The following is a 17,970-nucleotide window of genomic DNA, read 5'->3' as shown; positions in this document are numbered from 1 at the left end:
GTGGTGCATACGAAAAATTAAAGTTAAAAGTTAATGTTAATCGGACAGAATATAATTGGTGCATTCGGGCCATTGTTGAATACATCCCAATCCCTTATATAGGTAGGCTAATATTCTTCTCAGGTATATTCCATATATTCCATTTGTGTTCCCTCAGACATGTCCTTCGTATAACAAACCTGTGGAGAAAAATTTGATATAACTATGAACATACACTATTTTACGGAGTCCCTTAGGCGCAATTTACAGAAAATTGCACCTAAGGGGCACCGTAGGCACTGGATTCATGTTTACATCAATAATTAATTGAGCAGGCAACAATCTAAATCTAAATGACTAATACCACGCAGGACAATTTTCGGAAAATCACCGAATTAAAAAACACCAGCTTACCAGCAATACATGCAGTGACAATACAAGCAACATTGCTTGCCCAGATACATCTCAGACCAACTGATGCTATATCCCCGGTTCTTCTAGGTGCCATTGCTGACATTAAAGCTAATGCACTACCCAACGTTCCAAAATTAGAAAATCCACAAAGAGCATAAGTTGCTATCACATCTGTACGTTCCTGGAATATAAAACAGGCAATTTTCGAAATTCCAATTTTCGGTCGATAGTTGAAAGTGAATGCACTTTTTGCTGACAAAGACTATATTTTCCTTCAAGTCAAATGAGGAAGCTCAAGATCTAAGTAGGCTTACATGTAAAATTTTAATTCTATGGGCTTGGTCGTATTCAAGAATGGTCGGAACAATTTTTGATTCGGTACTTCCATACTGATGTTTCGATCGTATTATGATCTGTTTTCAGTCATATGTTACAGTTATACAATACATGTACACTGACTAAATAAGGTATACAAAATTACAATCAGTAATCCATTGAGATAATGGCAAAGGCATAGGTGTCGAAGCCTTGTTGACGGAGTAGACTGGTTTGCCCGAAATTCTTTCTGTATTTTTCTTTGTTTCGGGTTGTTGCCCGATATTTTTTGCCCCCCGTCTCCTACACACATGATGATTTCTCGCTATTTTGGCCCGATATGTCCCGAAGGGCCCTTATCAATGGGTTGTCTACGATACAGATTCCTTTACAATTTAAAATCAAGATAGTTTGCCAGGCAAGGTAATATACGCCCACTAGCAGCTTTGATTTTAAATAAAATATTTAGCAGTACAGTAACAATTACCAGTATGAAATATTCAACCTTCAGTCTTTTGAACTTTTTGGGGCAACACTGAATACCAAGTTTTGTCAAAATCTGTCAAGAATTGTGCCTTCTAGAGTGTTTACGAGCTAAAAAAATTGAACGCGTTATTAAGAACAAGGCCAATAACTCATACTAAACATATTTCGATGGGGTTTTTCCTTGGGTGATTAAAAACAATCTAGAATTGTGACTTCTAGAGTATTTACGAGCAATTGTGGACAGACAGACGGACGGACATTGGTGACGACAATACACACCCCCATTTCATGTGGGCGTATAGCAATGAGTAGAGAGGGATACCGTTATTGTGTTTCTCTCTACACTGTTTAGTACTTATTCTTAAGCTAAAACAATATTTTTCAACTTACCGAATAAAATATTCCCCCAGATAGTGTTTGATTCCATTCTGAAAGATAAATATCTTCGCCTCTCCACTCCCAAAGCTCTGTATTATTGTAAGTTGTTTCATAGTTATTAAGGACTTTTCTGTTGTTTAACAGAGGAATCATTTTAATATAGGCGTTCATAGACAATGTAAACAATTTTATACCAAGCAGTTCGGCTACCCTTTTACAATCATGTGTATCGACCCCCATTAAGAATGCCGCAGGAAACAATAGGTAGGAACACACTAACTGAAATCATCGAAAAAACAACATTAGGCTTCCAACCGTATCTTCTTCATAACAATTATTATCTCCTTGGTATTATTTTTAACTATTGCCATTAGCAATAATGTTAAAACTTTTTAATCATTTTCCATTAATATAACATGTTTCACTGCAGAAACATCAGAGAACATCTTTTCCCCTTTTTGTTGAAAGCTTTTTCCCCCTTTTTATTTTTTCCTTTTCCCCTTCTTTTTCAGGTCTTCCAGTTTTCCAACAGTTATCAGGTAATCTAACCAAACCAAACCAACGACTATCATTCGACTACCAATCAACAAGAGTTATGATCATAACGAGCTTGGAAGGATGAAGGAGATCGAGTAACTCACGTCACACCATCCAGTGCCAAGTTTCAGCGCCATGTCATTCGATCCGACCAGATCTAACGAAGTATCAACAACTAAACACACAACACAGAATCATTCAATTTGAACCAATCCAACTACCAACTACTACGACTACCAACGACTACCTAGTTTGCAATATCAGCATCCGCTGATTGCCGCGAATTGCTAAATGATAATATATATGCGTTTACCTACCTCAAATGTTAAACCTTCTACTCCAACTCTATGACCAGCCCATAGTAAACAGGAATTCACAAATTCTATAACAGCAAGGAAACTGATAATGGTAACAATGATGTTGGCTATTAGAGAAATAGATGCCGTGGCACCACTGGTAAGAGCTTCTACAATGTTCTTTTCTGTCCTTTAATATTTCAAATAAAATGGTAAGATTAAAATCTTTAAAAACAAGGTTGGGTCACAAATCAGGTTTCAAAATATATAAATTGAGTGCAAAACCCTAAACCATAGATGATTTTGCATGACATGGCTGTATGATTGTAAGTTTAATCTACTATAGACAATATTATTTGTGATATAATTGATGTAATTGTTCAAAGGAACCAAAATTTGGGTCCATATATGGATACCTAAGTGGTACCGGTTTATCAAAACTTTTTTTTAGTCGAACAACATACCCCACGCTCTTAACAGTGTAGTATTCATCAGTAGCTTTAGTTTTCTCAGTTTCTGGTAATGAGAGTTTTGAAATGACAAGAGCAGCTGGGGCCGACATTACAGACGCTGCTATTATGTGTCTTGCTGGGATCTTAAATATAAAATATTTTAAGAAGTTTAGGGAAAATTATTCTTCATTAGCTAATTGCAATAAACGATTAATCATAGCTAATAAGACGCCTGATAATAGATTCGAGAAGAGTAACTTGCTTCTATATCTTCAGGTAAATCAAATTTCTATTCTATTTTGGTGAGCAACTGAATTTGAGCTCATTGAGCTGGGTAATTAAAATTTATATCAAAAACTTTAAAGCGATGCGGATCACCAAGCAATATATCCATTAACATGTTTATACATATTTTTTTAATTTATACGTATTCCTAAATCAAAATGATCCGAGTGACACGTACCCCAAGTGATATACATACTGCTAAAATGGATCCCATCATGGTTGATAAACTGGATGTGATAACAGCAGCAATTTCGGACACCGTCATATCTGCTACAAATGGTTTAACTAATAGTAACACTTCGCCCTTTAACAGAATAAATTTTACTGGGTTTTTTTTTAAAAGACAAAGAGAAACAAAAATAACTAAAGGTTATATCTATATCTAAACGGAAAACTTGTGTCAACAGGACCTGAGTTAAACCTCAGCGGTCTCTTCCGGGTTACCTCCCGCTATTTTAAACTTAAAGGTTTCAAAATAAACGGATAGAACTGACCAGAGTGGTTATCCTTCACTCATACTTACCACACCTAAAAATATAGACCCGGAAGCACAAATCGATTCAGCTGGTGTAGTGACCATAAAGAAGCCCAACATTCGGCCAAAACTATTGATCAATTTCTGCATAATTCCAAGATAATAAAGTACTGACAGGATGGAGCTAACAAATATCATCACTGGGAATGCCTGAAACAAAAGACGTTATGAATTTTATATAGTTTCTAATTTATATAGTTCTCATCAATTCTAATTAGTATAGTTCTCATCATTTATAATTCATTTTGAACGAGTTATTTATCATTCAATTTCTCATCATTTTATGATTTAATTAGTTCTCACCATTTCTAATTAATATAGTTCTCCTTATTTCTAAAGTATATAGTTATCATCATTTCTAATTAATATAGTTATCATCATTTACAACAATTTATATACAGTGTAGTTCTAATCATTTACAATAATTTATATAGGTTTAATCATTTATGATTTATATAGTTCTCGTCATTTAATACAGAAGTCCTGTCCTGTAATTGTAATTGTAAATATTATAATTTAACGGGGATTTATTGTCTATCATTTAACAATACCTTAAAAGCTATAGGGTGAAGCACGTAATTTTCACCAAAGACAAATCGAGTACCAGCATCTGTGTTTTGTAATACCTCGGTGACTCTTTCACCAAACCATGTAAATGTCAATCGCCCAACGTCAGTTTTTAAAATGAATAGTCCAAAGAAATACTGCATGAGTAATCCGACAATTACAGTTTGCCACTTGACCTACAAAAGAAGATATATGAGAAATATTTACAAAGTTAAACTTGTCAGCCTACTAAACTAAAATTAAAATATAATACCTTCTTCGTGAAAAGTAGGCGTCATTGTCAAATGTTTATTACAACTTATGAACTTAAGACACTCATTAATCCAGCATAGACCAGAGATTGGCTTAACTATGCTCTGCTCTAATTGAGCATAATATGTGTTTACTGAAACCGAATGAACTAATAGTAATTGGAAAACGAAAACACTCCTGATACCAAGAATAAAGGCCAAATTATCAGTATTATGATTCAGGGCAAATCAATGATACATTTTGGTAGGTGCAAAATGCGCCCAGCAAGTCAAGGCTATTAGGGTTATTCAAACTCCTAATAATAAATTTAAAAACGGCAAAATTAGTATTTTAATCATAGTTTCGAAAACAAAAAATGAAATATCAATTTACAGATGCCAAATTTTTCAGCCATAGCTAAACTTTCGTTTTTTTGTTCAAACAATTGTTGATTTGCAGGTTTTGGTAATGGCACATGTAATAAGATTTTATTTTGCTTCTTGGTTTGAAAGAAAGAAAGAACAACTATAGTTTACAAGGATAACAACTAAGGTACATGAAGGATCCTTTCTATCAGTAGTTTCCTTGCGAAACTCCTTGGCATTGATCTTTCCCGTATTCCCGATACCCATTTACAGCTGAATCGACATTAATTATGAGTGACTTCTTCAAGGTAATCGTACTTTCCAACGCTGACCGAAATTAGAACCTACTACCACCATTTGTTCGACGTAACCAAGCATGCGACGCAATATAAGAACCAACGTACTAACCGAATGTGCTACAGACCCTTTGTTCTTACATAGATCTAATCGATTAAATCAGTATGTATACTATTGTTTGAGCAAAGTAAAAAGTTTTTGCCAGTCTTAAAATATATTGGCGTTGATTAAAATATTAACGTAAGCATATATTATATATTCAAAATTTGTTTTTACAAGAGACAATTTTCAGTCCAAATTTGTGACTTTTTTTTGTTGAAATGTCTAGGAGAAAAATGTGTTTCTTTTCAATGTAAACTTACAAAAACTACATTTTTATCAATGCAAAGACATTCTCAGACTAACTGTTCTATTTGGAGGCTGATATTCTATTTCTCTCTAAAAAAAGAACTTGACCAGACAATAATTAGAAATACTCACTCTTGCTGGGTTACGAGATGTTACGAAAGTTATAATAAGAAATACCGCTAAACCTCCAAGTGACACCAGATTTCTTGGAGTCTCCAGGACAACATAAATTATCGTCACTACAACGAGCGTAAAAACTGCTAAATAAAGAATCCTGTAATGTGAAAAATGATTTTAACAGCAGTTGCACCAAAAAGACAAATCAATGTGATTATAGGCAATGATGTACCAGTCGTGAATTAAGCTTAATTAAAATTATAAGAATTCGAAATTCTCAACCCTTTCTATCATAGGCTTGGATAAAAGGGATATATGCTGAACAGATAAAGAAACGTCGCAAAGCACAGACTACATTTGGCACAAAGGATTGTTTGAGTTATTTTTATGACATATCGACATATCAAGATTCTGATCACGTGATATTTACAGATGGAGGCTGAAAGTCAGTATCTGGTGTGTCCACCGTGTGCGGCCCGGCATCATCTGTACATGGAGTGGGAATCTGCGCCCAGACTCATAGTAAAGCTGCATTGAGTTCTGCTGCATTTCTTGCAAGCGGTTGGATCTGGGTGTCATCCAACAAGTGTTCTATTGGGTTTAAGTCCGGGCTGAGTGAGGGTCATGGCATTATGCTATGCTGTTGGAGGAAGGTTCTGGTGGCTATGGAAGTGTGTTGACGGGCGTTGTCATGCTGGCAGGTGTGGTTTCGGCGTCTTGCAAAATGCGGTATAACGTGGGGTCGGAGAACCTGGTCGATGTAACGCGCGGCTGTGAAATTAGCTAAAAAGCTAAGCTAAAACAAATCTGTTTCTGAGACTAAGTTATGATTGGTCAAACGTACGGCGAACGTGCCCCTTTAAGTAGGGGCGTAGGTTAAGTTACAATAGACTAGTTGTTTGAAGATAACACAATGTTAGTCACAATATGTTTCAGACTCTGTAATATTTCTATATCGCGAACGTGCCCCTTTAAGTAGGGGCGTAGGTTAAGTTACTATAGACTAGTTGTTTGAAGATAACACAATGTTAGTCACAATATGTTTCAGACTCTGTAATATTTCTATATCGCTCTACAATTAATTGGATGTATTGAGCATTATTTTAACAGTAAAAATATTTACTATCATACTTGTAATTAAAAACTAGAAGTTAAGCCCATTCTTTCAATGGAGATTTTAAACTTTGAGAGAATATATCACAGTTGTTTAAAAAAAATGAGCATCACAATGATTATATCAAAATGTAGAAAATTTCAAGGGGAATTACTCTAAAAGAGTGATCTAACAGAATTAAATATTCTCATTTTCATTGTCTTTGTACTTTATAGTATATAATAGTCTAAAACAATTTACTTTCTATACCTGCAGCCATTAATCGCTTTTCTTCATTATTCCAGAAAATTTGAAGCAGACAATGTAGATTATAAGTATTATGAATTTCTTCATTAGGTCCAAGAAGATTTATAGGATAACCGTTATGATCATCTTTGATTTAGTTCATTGCATATTAGCATCACAATTATTGTAAACATAACTTTAACCCTGTGCCAGTGCCTTATATTGAATAGTAACTGGTTACTCTTGAATCACCCTAATCTCTAAAGTGAAATCTGAAAATTTCACAAATGACACTTAGAACCCTTCTTAATCTCAGCCTTTCAACTAGGAATTGTTGATTAATTAATAACTGATTAGTAAATATTGATTATTTAATAAGTGATTAGTAAATATTGATTAATTAATAACTGATTAGTAAGTGATCGTTCTACTAATATCATCGTTTAGCATTATCTGTGGTATGAAAATAAAAAAATATCTTACCATTTTAATATCGTTAAATATTTAGCATTACAAGTAACACCCTTGGAATGTAGAAGACCTGCAAAACACTTATACAAATAATCCCAACTGAAGTACTTCAAAATACACAAAGCTCCTACAACTGTATAACCAACTAACCGATAGGAACCTTCGTCACCAAACCGATAATATAGAGCATAAATAAAATAAGATACATATGCTACTAATAACACTATTAATAGCAGCCCTTTTATCCAGGTTTTATGTCGTGTCAAAAACTTTGTTAATGTTCCTGAAACAAAGGAGACTGTCAGAGAACAAGCGTTACTATATACTTCGCTTTTATCCACTCTTGATTTTTTCATTTCTGTTCCAGGGTCCTGGAAAAGAAAGAAATTACACAGCACGTTTATTAATTATCATCAGGTTGTAATAGTACCCCTTTCAAGGTGACCAGTCGAGACTAAAGGCGATTTTTTATTTATTTTGAAAGAAGTGTTTACATAGAACGTTATTTTCCTATTTTGGGGATTTGTTTTGATATTATGCACAAGCAATAACTAGACTTTGAAATACAAAATAGGAGATTAAATCAAATTCAGCAACAAAGTGATCAATCAGGGCTGTTTGCGTAACATGGGAAGATATTCCTAAGACATCGCGTAAAATATAACAATTTCACTTGGAGATGTTTTGATAAAAGCTGTATTCTTACCTCAGATAAATGAGATAGTTGTAGGGTTTCTTCAATTCGGGTTTCACGTGTCATATTATTCAGATTTCGTAAGGTATGTGTGTATTCAATGAATAAGGTATGTACACGTACAAATAAAGATAATGATCCTCACACAAAAGCACACAAACTACACTATATAGAGCAAAATTTCAATATAACGTAAAGATGTTTAACAGATAGTCACGGTAATAAAACATTTATAGAAACTTTTCACACGGTTATGATTCGAACCGGAATAACCATACATACAATTTGTCCGACTTTCAATGCCATGTTACATAGCTCTTGCCCAGATATCTAGACCAAGAACGGTTGTCCTTTAACTTTTCCTTGAAAATTTTACAAAGCTTACATAGGATTCATCTCGATTCAAACCGGTGCAATCATCAGATCTAAAATTTTGACCCTACCAGTGTGTAAGTTCTCATAAGAGTATACAAGTACTTGATTTCGTTCACCTCAAAAATATTACCAATTAGCTAAGTATTTTCACTCAGCGATTCAAAAACTCGACAAATCTTACAGCGAAGCAGATATCGGTAAATCTTAAACACGGTAAATCGCTCAGCAAAGCAAACACCTAGTCATATATATATATAATCTCGACGAGTAGTCGCTTCAATAATATAAATAATGTGAGTTTTGTTAAATTTTGCAATGCAACTATTAAGCCGAGTGAAACTCTCATCACAACAGATGCTGTATAATTACTTTCAATGATCAACTCACTCATGACCGTCGATTTTTTCTAGTCGAGTCTGCATTTTTAACAAGTTCGAATATTGGACCAGTCACATGCTATGGTGAGTCCGCCTGTTGCGATTGGGAGTGCGCTCTATAAGTGATGCATCAATGCCCACACCAAACAAAATGAGATATTACGCTTTTTTGTTGATCGAAAATATTTTTATTCAAATTTGTGAAAACTATAAACCAAAATCTATACACATATCTTTAGAAATTTATCCCATATCGTATCTGAAAATATTCCAACCGTTAATTTTTTAACACCAAAACGTAGAAGGTTTAACGCTCTTTATGCTTTTTGCGAGCTGTTAGAAAACTACTCTACGGATTTGAGGTAAATAAAGGCCTAATGTCAGAGAAGTTTATTCAGAATAATTAAAATTGGTTTATTTCGATTTTCATTATAAATCCCTAACTTTGACCCATATATCATGAGTAACCAACTCCACAACAACGGCCGCAAAATGCGTCACCTTATTTTCGTCTACACTGTTTGATCTATAAATAAGTCAAGAAAAGCACTTATAAGGATACCCAGTGGAATAATTTTTATAATGGATTTTTTTTACGAAAAAGCGGAATGCGCCCTTAAATCAATCGTCAACGTATTTCAGACCAGTTTTAAAAAGGTTGTACGTGTGTTTTGTATGCAACAATGTAATGCATAGTGATATTATAACATTACTGAACCTCTAGGTCAGAGGTTTTTCAGCCTTCACATCCTTCGAGCAACTATTTGAACCTTTCAAACTCCAAAATTTGAATCAACCACACCCTACATTAATTTCTCTGGCCTGCCTACACCATCCGAAAACACCCAACCATTAGAGGTCAGCAAGAAAGTATAAGAAAACATGAATGTGTGTGCTGTCTAGTATTATTATTAAAATTATTGGTATCTTATCAAAATTCATGCCTATTATATTTCAATGTATGAAAAAGATGTTGAATGGATCCTCATAAAATTTTTTTTTTATCAGCTTTTTGTTATCGATCAAAAAATGTACGAGTTTCTAGCAAAGCTCTATGGTACATTGATTCAGTATATCATAAAAATGTGAGTTCATTTATCTTTTATCATAATAAAATATATATATATATATAGTTAAATGAAATCAATAACGCCGATAAAGATAGTTAATTTTTACTGCCAACATGTTTCAATTTCATATTTTCAAGGCATAGTAACAATACAATTAATACACAACAATATGACGTCATGATATTGTCTTTATGAGATATATTAATATGATGGATTTACACTAATGGAAAAAGAAAATTAAACAAAATGTACATTTTGGATTTTATGTATATATATATTTATATATATATGAAATATATGATATATATATTAATGAAACTCGATTAATGATAATAAAAATGATAGGAAATGATAATAGGTATATTGAGTTTTCGTAGCCGCGTTATCTCGTAAATAAATTATAAAAATGCAAATAAATTTTGAATTTTAAAGTATATATAATTACACGGCTTAAGGCTGTATTATTGAAGCTATGGATGGAAGGTAAACACGTCTGCAATCACATGACAAAAGTTTTGTCGGCTAAGTCAGTTGATCAACAACTTTACTAGTTGGTTAAAATGCATCTCATTCACAACTATACTGTTGTATTAAAGAAATATGGTCATCAGTCCTTAGCCAGACGTGATTCTTCAGAGGGACAATAATGTATGGCGGAATATATATCATAAAATCCCCTGTGGGATCTAAGTTTTACAGGCCGGTGGACAAAATGGTCAATATGGTCTTATGTATTGTCTTAATCATGGCAACTGAATCTATAATTGTCACATAACATTTAAACATAACATACTAAAAATGAACACTAGGTCTTATTTCAAGTCTGTGTTAAACTGTTGCAGACCCAACTGAGTAAGAATATTAACATCTATTATGTAGTAAATAGGTGCAATAAATTGAAGGAATCAAATCAAATCTAATTGGCAGTCTAATCTATTAAATACTTAATACCTCGAAAAGAACGGTCGCGAACCTCTCCTCTCAAACATTAACAGAAGACCAAATAAGCTTGCTATCGAAAGGGTTAAAGTTCGTACCAACAAACACACGAGTGCCCACTGAAACATTCATCACGACTATTGAAAGAGGTCTGCAGCAACTTGTCCCTAATGGTAATATCAACTATGTACACTACCAAATTATGAAAATATTGGACAAACCTAATCGCATGAAACCGAACCTAACCAAGCCTATCAAAGAACTGAAGAATAATCCTGACATCTCCATAGTAGCAGCTGACAAAGGTAAAGCAACAATTATCTTCGACACCCATCACCTGGATGAACTAGTAGGCCGCACTCAGACCACACGAAACTAAAGAAGGACCTTACACCTAAAGAAGAAAGGCAACTTATAGCCACCCTGAAATCCATTCGAGAAAACCAAGAAATAGACAAACAACGGCACCTTATTCTAGAGTCCAAGTCAAGATACACAAAGATCCTGTAAAAGTCAGATTACTTGTGTGCCCCAAGAGAACGGTAAACTATAACACTGCGAAATAACTTGCTACGCTTTTATCTCCATAGAGCAAAAGTGCTAAGTCCTATATCAAAGACTCTGCTGACTTCTGTGCTAAAATTAAATCGATTAACATGCGTGGAAAACTAGTAAGCTATGATGTTGTTGACTTTTTTACAAACATTCCCCGTGAAGATGCTATCTCATATTTACGTCAAGACATAGAACCAATCCTCAAAAAACTTACGACAAGCCTAAAATTGGACAATATAATCAAATTAATAGAGGTCTGCATCGACTCAACTTATTTCTCTTGGAAAACTGGTACCTATGAACAGATTCATAGACTCCCTATGTGATCACCCATCAGCCCTTTGTTAACCGAAGTATACATGACCCATTTCGAAAAAAATGCCCTCCAATCCACACCTATCCAACCTATTTGCTGGATGAGAAAAGTCGATTATACATTCTTGATGATGAACCCTGACGATGATCTATCACTCTTATTGAACCACCTCAACCTTATCCATCCCGCACCGCATGAAATTTACCGCTGAACATGAATCCGACAAAATACAGATACCATTCCTTGATGTTTTAGTTGATAGATCCACTAACACCCTCAGAACCTCAGTATACCGCAAACCTACCCACACAGATCAGTACGTCCATAACAGTTCTTGACATCCCACGAAAGTGATAAAAGGTATTACTTCCACCAGAGTCAGACGCGCCAACCTCCTATGTGATGAAGAATCCCTAGATAAAGAGATTAACCGCCTAAAGAATATTCTGATAGAGTACAACAACTACCTAGCCAAGATGGTAAACCAGTCTATCACTAAGACCCTCACACCCCCTTCATCAATGCACAGAAACCAACCCTCAGAATCATCATACCATACATAGTATCAGATGTGATCTTAAAACATTGAAAACTATACTAAGAGCTGTACTGGTAAGGTGTGGTTTATAAAATTAATTGTGACTGTAATGATTTTTACAGAGGAGAAACATCTCGACCGATCTCAGTCCGAATCAAAGAACACAGAACCACAGTCACAAAGAAGGATAAGAACAAATCTGCGATCGTCGAACACCTTGAAATTAAACCAGAACATAACATTAAATGGGATGAAACATAAATACTAGCCAACAACCTCTCAGAATGGAAACCCAGAGTTCTAAGAGAAGCTTAGAAATACAGAAACACAGACCCCAATTAAACAGAGACAGTGGACATTTTCTATCCAATATGTGGTCCCGATTATTTAAAAAAGTGCTATATAATTCTCCCTACTTCATCCTATCCTAATATGCTGATATCTATGTTCTGCTTTGTCGTTATAGTGTTCTTTATTATCAGATTGTGCTCTTAGTTGATTGGCTTAAAGTAATTTTCTTTCGGGTTACAGTACTTTGCGAAATCTGCACTTTGCGAAACGAAACGAAATATCAGCACTTAATAATGATACGCAGAAAATGTCACGAGATCTAATTTAATTTCCGTAATATTCAAGGTTACGATTCAGATAACACGATCCAGTGAAAGGTTAAATTCGCGTTCTGCGCCAATTTCTTTTTCTCAATTCTCATTGGCTAAAAGCAGTTATAGTCGTCTGGGTTCCCTGTGTAAAATTAATAGTGCAGTTACTGTGGTAACCATTCAATTCAAATATACTATTTCGCAAAGTACTGAATTGCGAAAAAAATATTTCGCAAAGTGCGAAATGAATATGCCTTTTCTTTCATCTATCCTCTGTTGTTATTATAGGCTCATCTTTAACCATGATTGTTAAAGTTATATCCCTTTATGGCTTCTGTGTTGTTTGGATGTTAATCATTTTAAGCTGGGTTTATACTTTTTACGCCGTCAAACGCCGTTAAACGCCGTTTTGCTGATTCCGAATGTTTTCGCAGGTACACTCAATTTTCACCCGCACTTCACCAAGAGGTTCTGCAGCTCATTGGGCCACTCATTCAACATCCCCAGACACATCGGATTCCAATCGGTCCAAAGGAACGTGTAATGATGACGATTAGGTAAATATGTGTACATTTACTTTGGAATAGAAATGTCATTTTCTAATTAAATAACTGTATTTTGTCTCTTTCACGTCTGACTAATTGTTCTGTTTGGTAATAATTCGTACTGCGAGGTAGATGTAAAAGTGTTGAATTGAGCGCTTTGGGTTGAGGTAATACAGAAGCAACTGAAAACTTTTAGATTTAACCCTGTTAAAGTGCACTGACTGTCGGGCTTTTCTAAAGGGGCTGTAAAGAGGCTTACTTAACTTTTTAACTTGATAATTGCCCTCAGTTCTGAAATAAATACTAATGGTATACTCAATTCATATCTAACAAGAAAAGGTTGGTCTACACGTTTCACCTAGCTAAAACAATTTGTCTGTATCTGCTGAACACAAATGCAAATGCTAGTCTGAAATAAACATAATATAAACATGTCATAACATGTCATAACAAAGTACGTACTGGTATTTTGAGAAGGGGTCAAGGAAGCTCATCATTTCGAAATATTGCCATTTCCTTATTCTCTGTGCTTCCTGTCCGGTATCCATGAGATATTTAAATCTTTTACAGGCCCATCCTCCTGAAAATAACAATACACAGCTTAACATGGAGTACATGGCCGTTAACAACTTGTTTTTGAAAAAACACTTTGCATGGAGAATGAACGACTTTGCAGACAGATGTTACCCGCAGACACCAAGATATAGGACAAAGAGACATATATAATTCACACTTCACACAGCCATCATATTTATTTGGCATACTAATGGGTTTTCTTCCATAGTTGTATTGTGGTTGGTCAATTCTTCTGTCATAGTCTTGATAGGGTCGACGATCTTTAACTGCATAAGCATTCTGAGAACCTAAATCTGAACATGCTGTGGCTGGTACCGTTCCAGCGGGAGTCGATGTCCATTTTGTCTGTAGTCTTGGTTGAACAAAATTGTTCATTTCAGTTTCATTTTCTCTTACATCTGGGCTACTTAAACCGGAGTGCACTGAACCATGTTGTCCAATCAATGATGTTCTGTCATTGGTATAATAAGCACTTGCCTGTCTGGAATTTGATGTATCATCATTTGTTTCTGTGTCCTCAAAGGAAACACTTCGTCTCGGTGTATTCCTCTGTCCATTCTGAATATTGCTCAGAGATGATTCACTGAATAATGGTGGTGTGATTTCGTTGTCGACGAAGTCAGGTTTCTGCGTCTGTCGTCTTTGCATGAACTCTAAATACGAAGATGAATAAGATGTATTGTGTCTGCTTCCAGCTTCACTTATAAGCTCTTCTAATCTATGTATGTCTTGTTCATACGATGACTTTAAACTTTGAAGCTCCTCTTCCAAATTCCTGATCGATGTCATCCTTCTCACACCAAAATTCATAGGGATTTCAATGAATAAATTCCACTCCAGCCACCAAAAATTTATAAATTATATATATCTCTCTATATCCTTAGTGTTACCCGCAGACACCAAGATATAGGACAAAGAGACATATATAATTCACAACAAAACAAAATATACTTTATTCAACAAAGTTGAGTACCCGCCGAGCGGAAACGGGTATCGGTACAGTAGATAAGGATACTAACAACTAGTATCTTTCATTCAAAATCTCCCTAATCTCCTCTTACTATGTAAGCCTCTCTACTTACATAGGGAATCTGTTCCTTCAGACTTCTGTGTTCTGAAGTCTCAGTGTTTCTGTGAATTCATATGACAGAGTTCCTCGAATGAAAGAAATTAAACTTTATTTATACATTTTGAGTGCCCCATAAACCGACTTGCCTGGTACTCTTATGAGTTAAAATAATACATTAAAAATACGAACCCAAGCCCTACCCTATTAAAATGCATATCACATGAAAGCTAATGACTTGTAGCATATTGTGAACATATAATAAAATGGAAATAAATACGACCCATGCTTGGCCCACTTATTTAAAGGTGAATTTCAACATGATTATCTCCCTTTAGTGAAAAATACAGTAAAACTGAGTATAAGGGAACCTAGCTGATTTAAACATTAAAATATAACAAAATAAGATAAAAATGAAATAAAAGGACAAATTGACCAAGACCAACCAATCCTGGAAATCGGAGTAGGTAATTAACAAATGAAAAATGGTCACACTACCCACGACTCCGAGAAGCGATCGCCCTCGATCGAACACAAATACAAAATCTTAAAATCTTCAATCATCCTCTCCCGTTGTTCTTACAGCTTGTCTTAGTCGTTTCTCTTCTGCTACTTCAATTGGCGGTGGTGGAGGCAAATCTTTAGGCCAGAAAATGGTCTGATAATATGTGGTGTGTCTCTGAAGAGTCTTCTTCTGTCCTTTAACCTTGTATGTGGAGACTTCTTGTGCCCATCTTGGAATGACTGAGTAAGATTTAGTCTCTCCATCACTACCAGAAACGACTTTGTCTGTCACTTTACATTCCACAGCATCTTTTAATATAGGTGTTGATGTGTGGGTGACTAAATTAACCGGTGGTATCACAGATTCCATATCATCATCTTCACTGACGACATCTTCGAAGTTGTTACCAGCTTGTCTAATCTGGCTTTTGACAAACGCCTCAAGTGCCTCATTATACTTATCTCCCTTTGGCAGATGTACTAACATGTGTCTTCTCCCGTTGTATTCATGCCTTGTCTTGAATTTCTCTCCACAGGCCTTCACTCTACATTCTTTACAATCGTCAGACTTAATCGATGGCATTGTCACGTGCTGAGGCTGATAATGATAGATCCCGTCATGCTTAAACAAGTCTTCTTCTGTGGCAAAAAGACTCTTACATTCTTCGCAGAAGTACGGGAATGCCATCTTCGCTAGTTCAGCTTGTGGAATTACCTCAATATGATTTCCGCCTTTCTCTTGCAACTCAAACAAACTGCTTTTCTCAATGTCTTCAGACACTTCCATTCTATCTTCTTGAACTGTCTCTGAATTGGTATTGAGTCTGCCAACATATTTCTTAAGTTTGTCATGATGGATAACTAATCTCTCACCATCATCAAGTCTTTCTACCAGATATGTTAGATCTGCAATCTTTGCACGAACTATATACGGTCCAGTCCAGAATTGTTGAAACTTGCCAATTAAACCAGGTCTTTTCCGCGGTATGTATACCCAAACTCTAGAACCTTCAGAGAATTCATGTTGATTTGCATGTTGATCATATCTCTTCTTGGCTCTTTCTGCGGATTTCTTTAGTGTTGACCTTGCAGCTTCGTGGACTGTATCCATACGCCTGATCAACGTGTTAATGTATTCTACTGCAGTAAAGAGGCTTCCAGGAGGCCTACCAGCTATCACATTAACAGGTATATTTACTTCTCTTCCAAGCATCAATTTATTGGGTGAAAATCTAGTACTTTCGTGTTCAGTTGAACGATAGGCCCAACATACAAGGTCCAAGTAATTGTCCCAATCATCATGATACTTCCCATAAAATGACTAATCATACTCTGTATTGTGCGATTCAAATGCTCAACTTGGCCATCTGATGCCGGTTGATAGGGTGTTGTTCTAGTTTTAGTTACTTCGAGTAAAGTGCAAAGTTCTTGAAATAGTTCTGATTCAAACTGTACACCTTGATCTGAGTGTATGCTCCCTGGAACTCCAAATCTTACTATAAAAGTTAAAAGAGCATCTGCTACGGTTGATGCCAAGACATCAGATGTCGGAACCACTTCCACCCATTTTGTGAAGTAATCTTGGACTACAACGATATAGCGATTTCCCTTCTTACTCTCCATCATTGGACCCATTATATCGATAGCTATCCTCTCCATAGGATAACCAGATGCAGATGGTTTAAGCTTTTCTCTAGCTCGCCTACTTGGATTTTTCCTCCTGGCACAAGATTCACAGCTACGAATCCGATGTCGAACAGATTCTCGTAATCCTGGCCAGTAGAAGGATTGGCTTATCTTAGAATAAGTCTTGTCTTCTTTCCAAGATGTCCACCAGCTGGGATATCATGTACTAATTCCAAGAGACTGTCTCTAGACAGTAATGGAACTACAATTTTGAATGTGTCATCCTGGTCTCCAACTGGAATCCAGCGTCTTACAAGGAGGTTATTCTGTAGAGAAAGTTGCTTCCATTGAGCCCACAATGATTTTAATTCTCTTGATTCACTAGACACTTCATCCCATGACGGTTTACCTACTTCAAACCAGGAAATAACTTTCGATAGAATAGGATCTTCCAACTGTAGTTTCTGCATTTCATTCACATCAGGAATCATCTGTATAATATTGACACTTCTTACGTCCGCATCTTCTTCGTTCTCATCAAAACAATGACACAATGGACAATGTTTCCTAGAAAGTCCATCTGCATTATTGTGAAGTTTCCCAGGGCGGTGAACAATATTAAAATTGTAATCAGCTACAACTTCTAACCATCTTGCTAGTTGTCCATTAGGATTCTTAAAATTAACTAACCATCTAAGGCTAGCATGATCTGTCCTCAATGTGAACTTTTGTCCAAACAGGTAGGGTCTAAAGTGCTGTAGAAAATATACAACGG

General features: G+C 35.5%; 3 protein-coding genes across 3 annotated transcripts; all 3 read right to left on the bottom strand.

The window, feature by feature from the left end:
- Positions 1–328: 328 nt before the first annotated feature.
- Positions 329–7,654, bottom strand: LOTGIDRAFT_207467 (hypothetical protein; the record flags this gene model as incomplete). The annotated part of the gene is made up of 9 exons (XM_009068972.1): positions 7,425–7,654; positions 5,618–5,759; positions 4,229–4,420; positions 3,666–3,827; positions 3,321–3,446; positions 2,870–3,000; positions 2,427–2,595; positions 1,699–1,851; positions 329–574 (listed from the first exon to the last, which is right to left on the bottom strand). The coding sequence occupies exons 3-9, from the start codon at positions 4,385–4,387 to the stop codon at positions 329–331; spliced, it is 1,146 nt and encodes a 381-aa protein (XP_009067220.1). The 5' UTR covers positions 4,388–4,420; positions 5,618–5,759; positions 7,425–7,654.
- A 6,123-nt stretch (positions 7,655–13,777) lies between these two features.
- Positions 13,778–14,788, bottom strand: LOTGIDRAFT_170327 (hypothetical protein; the record flags this gene model as incomplete). Its single annotated transcript, XM_009068971.1, has 3 exons — positions 13,778–13,832; positions 13,886–14,003; positions 14,188–14,788. The coding sequence occupies 3 exons, from the start codon at positions 14,786–14,788 to the stop codon at positions 13,778–13,780; spliced, it is 774 nt and encodes a 257-aa protein (XP_009067219.1).
- An 833-nt stretch (positions 14,789–15,621) lies between these two features.
- LOTGIDRAFT_170326 (hypothetical protein) lies at positions 15,622–16,152 on the bottom strand (the record flags this gene model as incomplete). Its single annotated transcript, XM_009068970.1, has 1 exon — positions 15,622–16,152. The coding sequence occupies one exon, from the start codon at positions 16,150–16,152 to the stop codon at positions 15,622–15,624; it is 531 nt and encodes a 176-aa protein (XP_009067218.1).
- Positions 16,153–17,970: the final 1,818 nt, after the last annotated feature.

Source organism: Lottia gigantea (assembly GCF_000327385.1).
Source record: "Lottia gigantea unplaced genomic scaffold LOTGIsca_97, whole genome shotgun sequence".
Lineage (NCBI taxonomy): Eukaryota > Metazoa > Mollusca > Gastropoda > Lottiidae > Lottia > Lottia gigantea.
The sequence above is the reverse complement of the archived record's forward strand: the minus strand, read 5'-3'. Positions and strand labels throughout refer to the sequence as shown.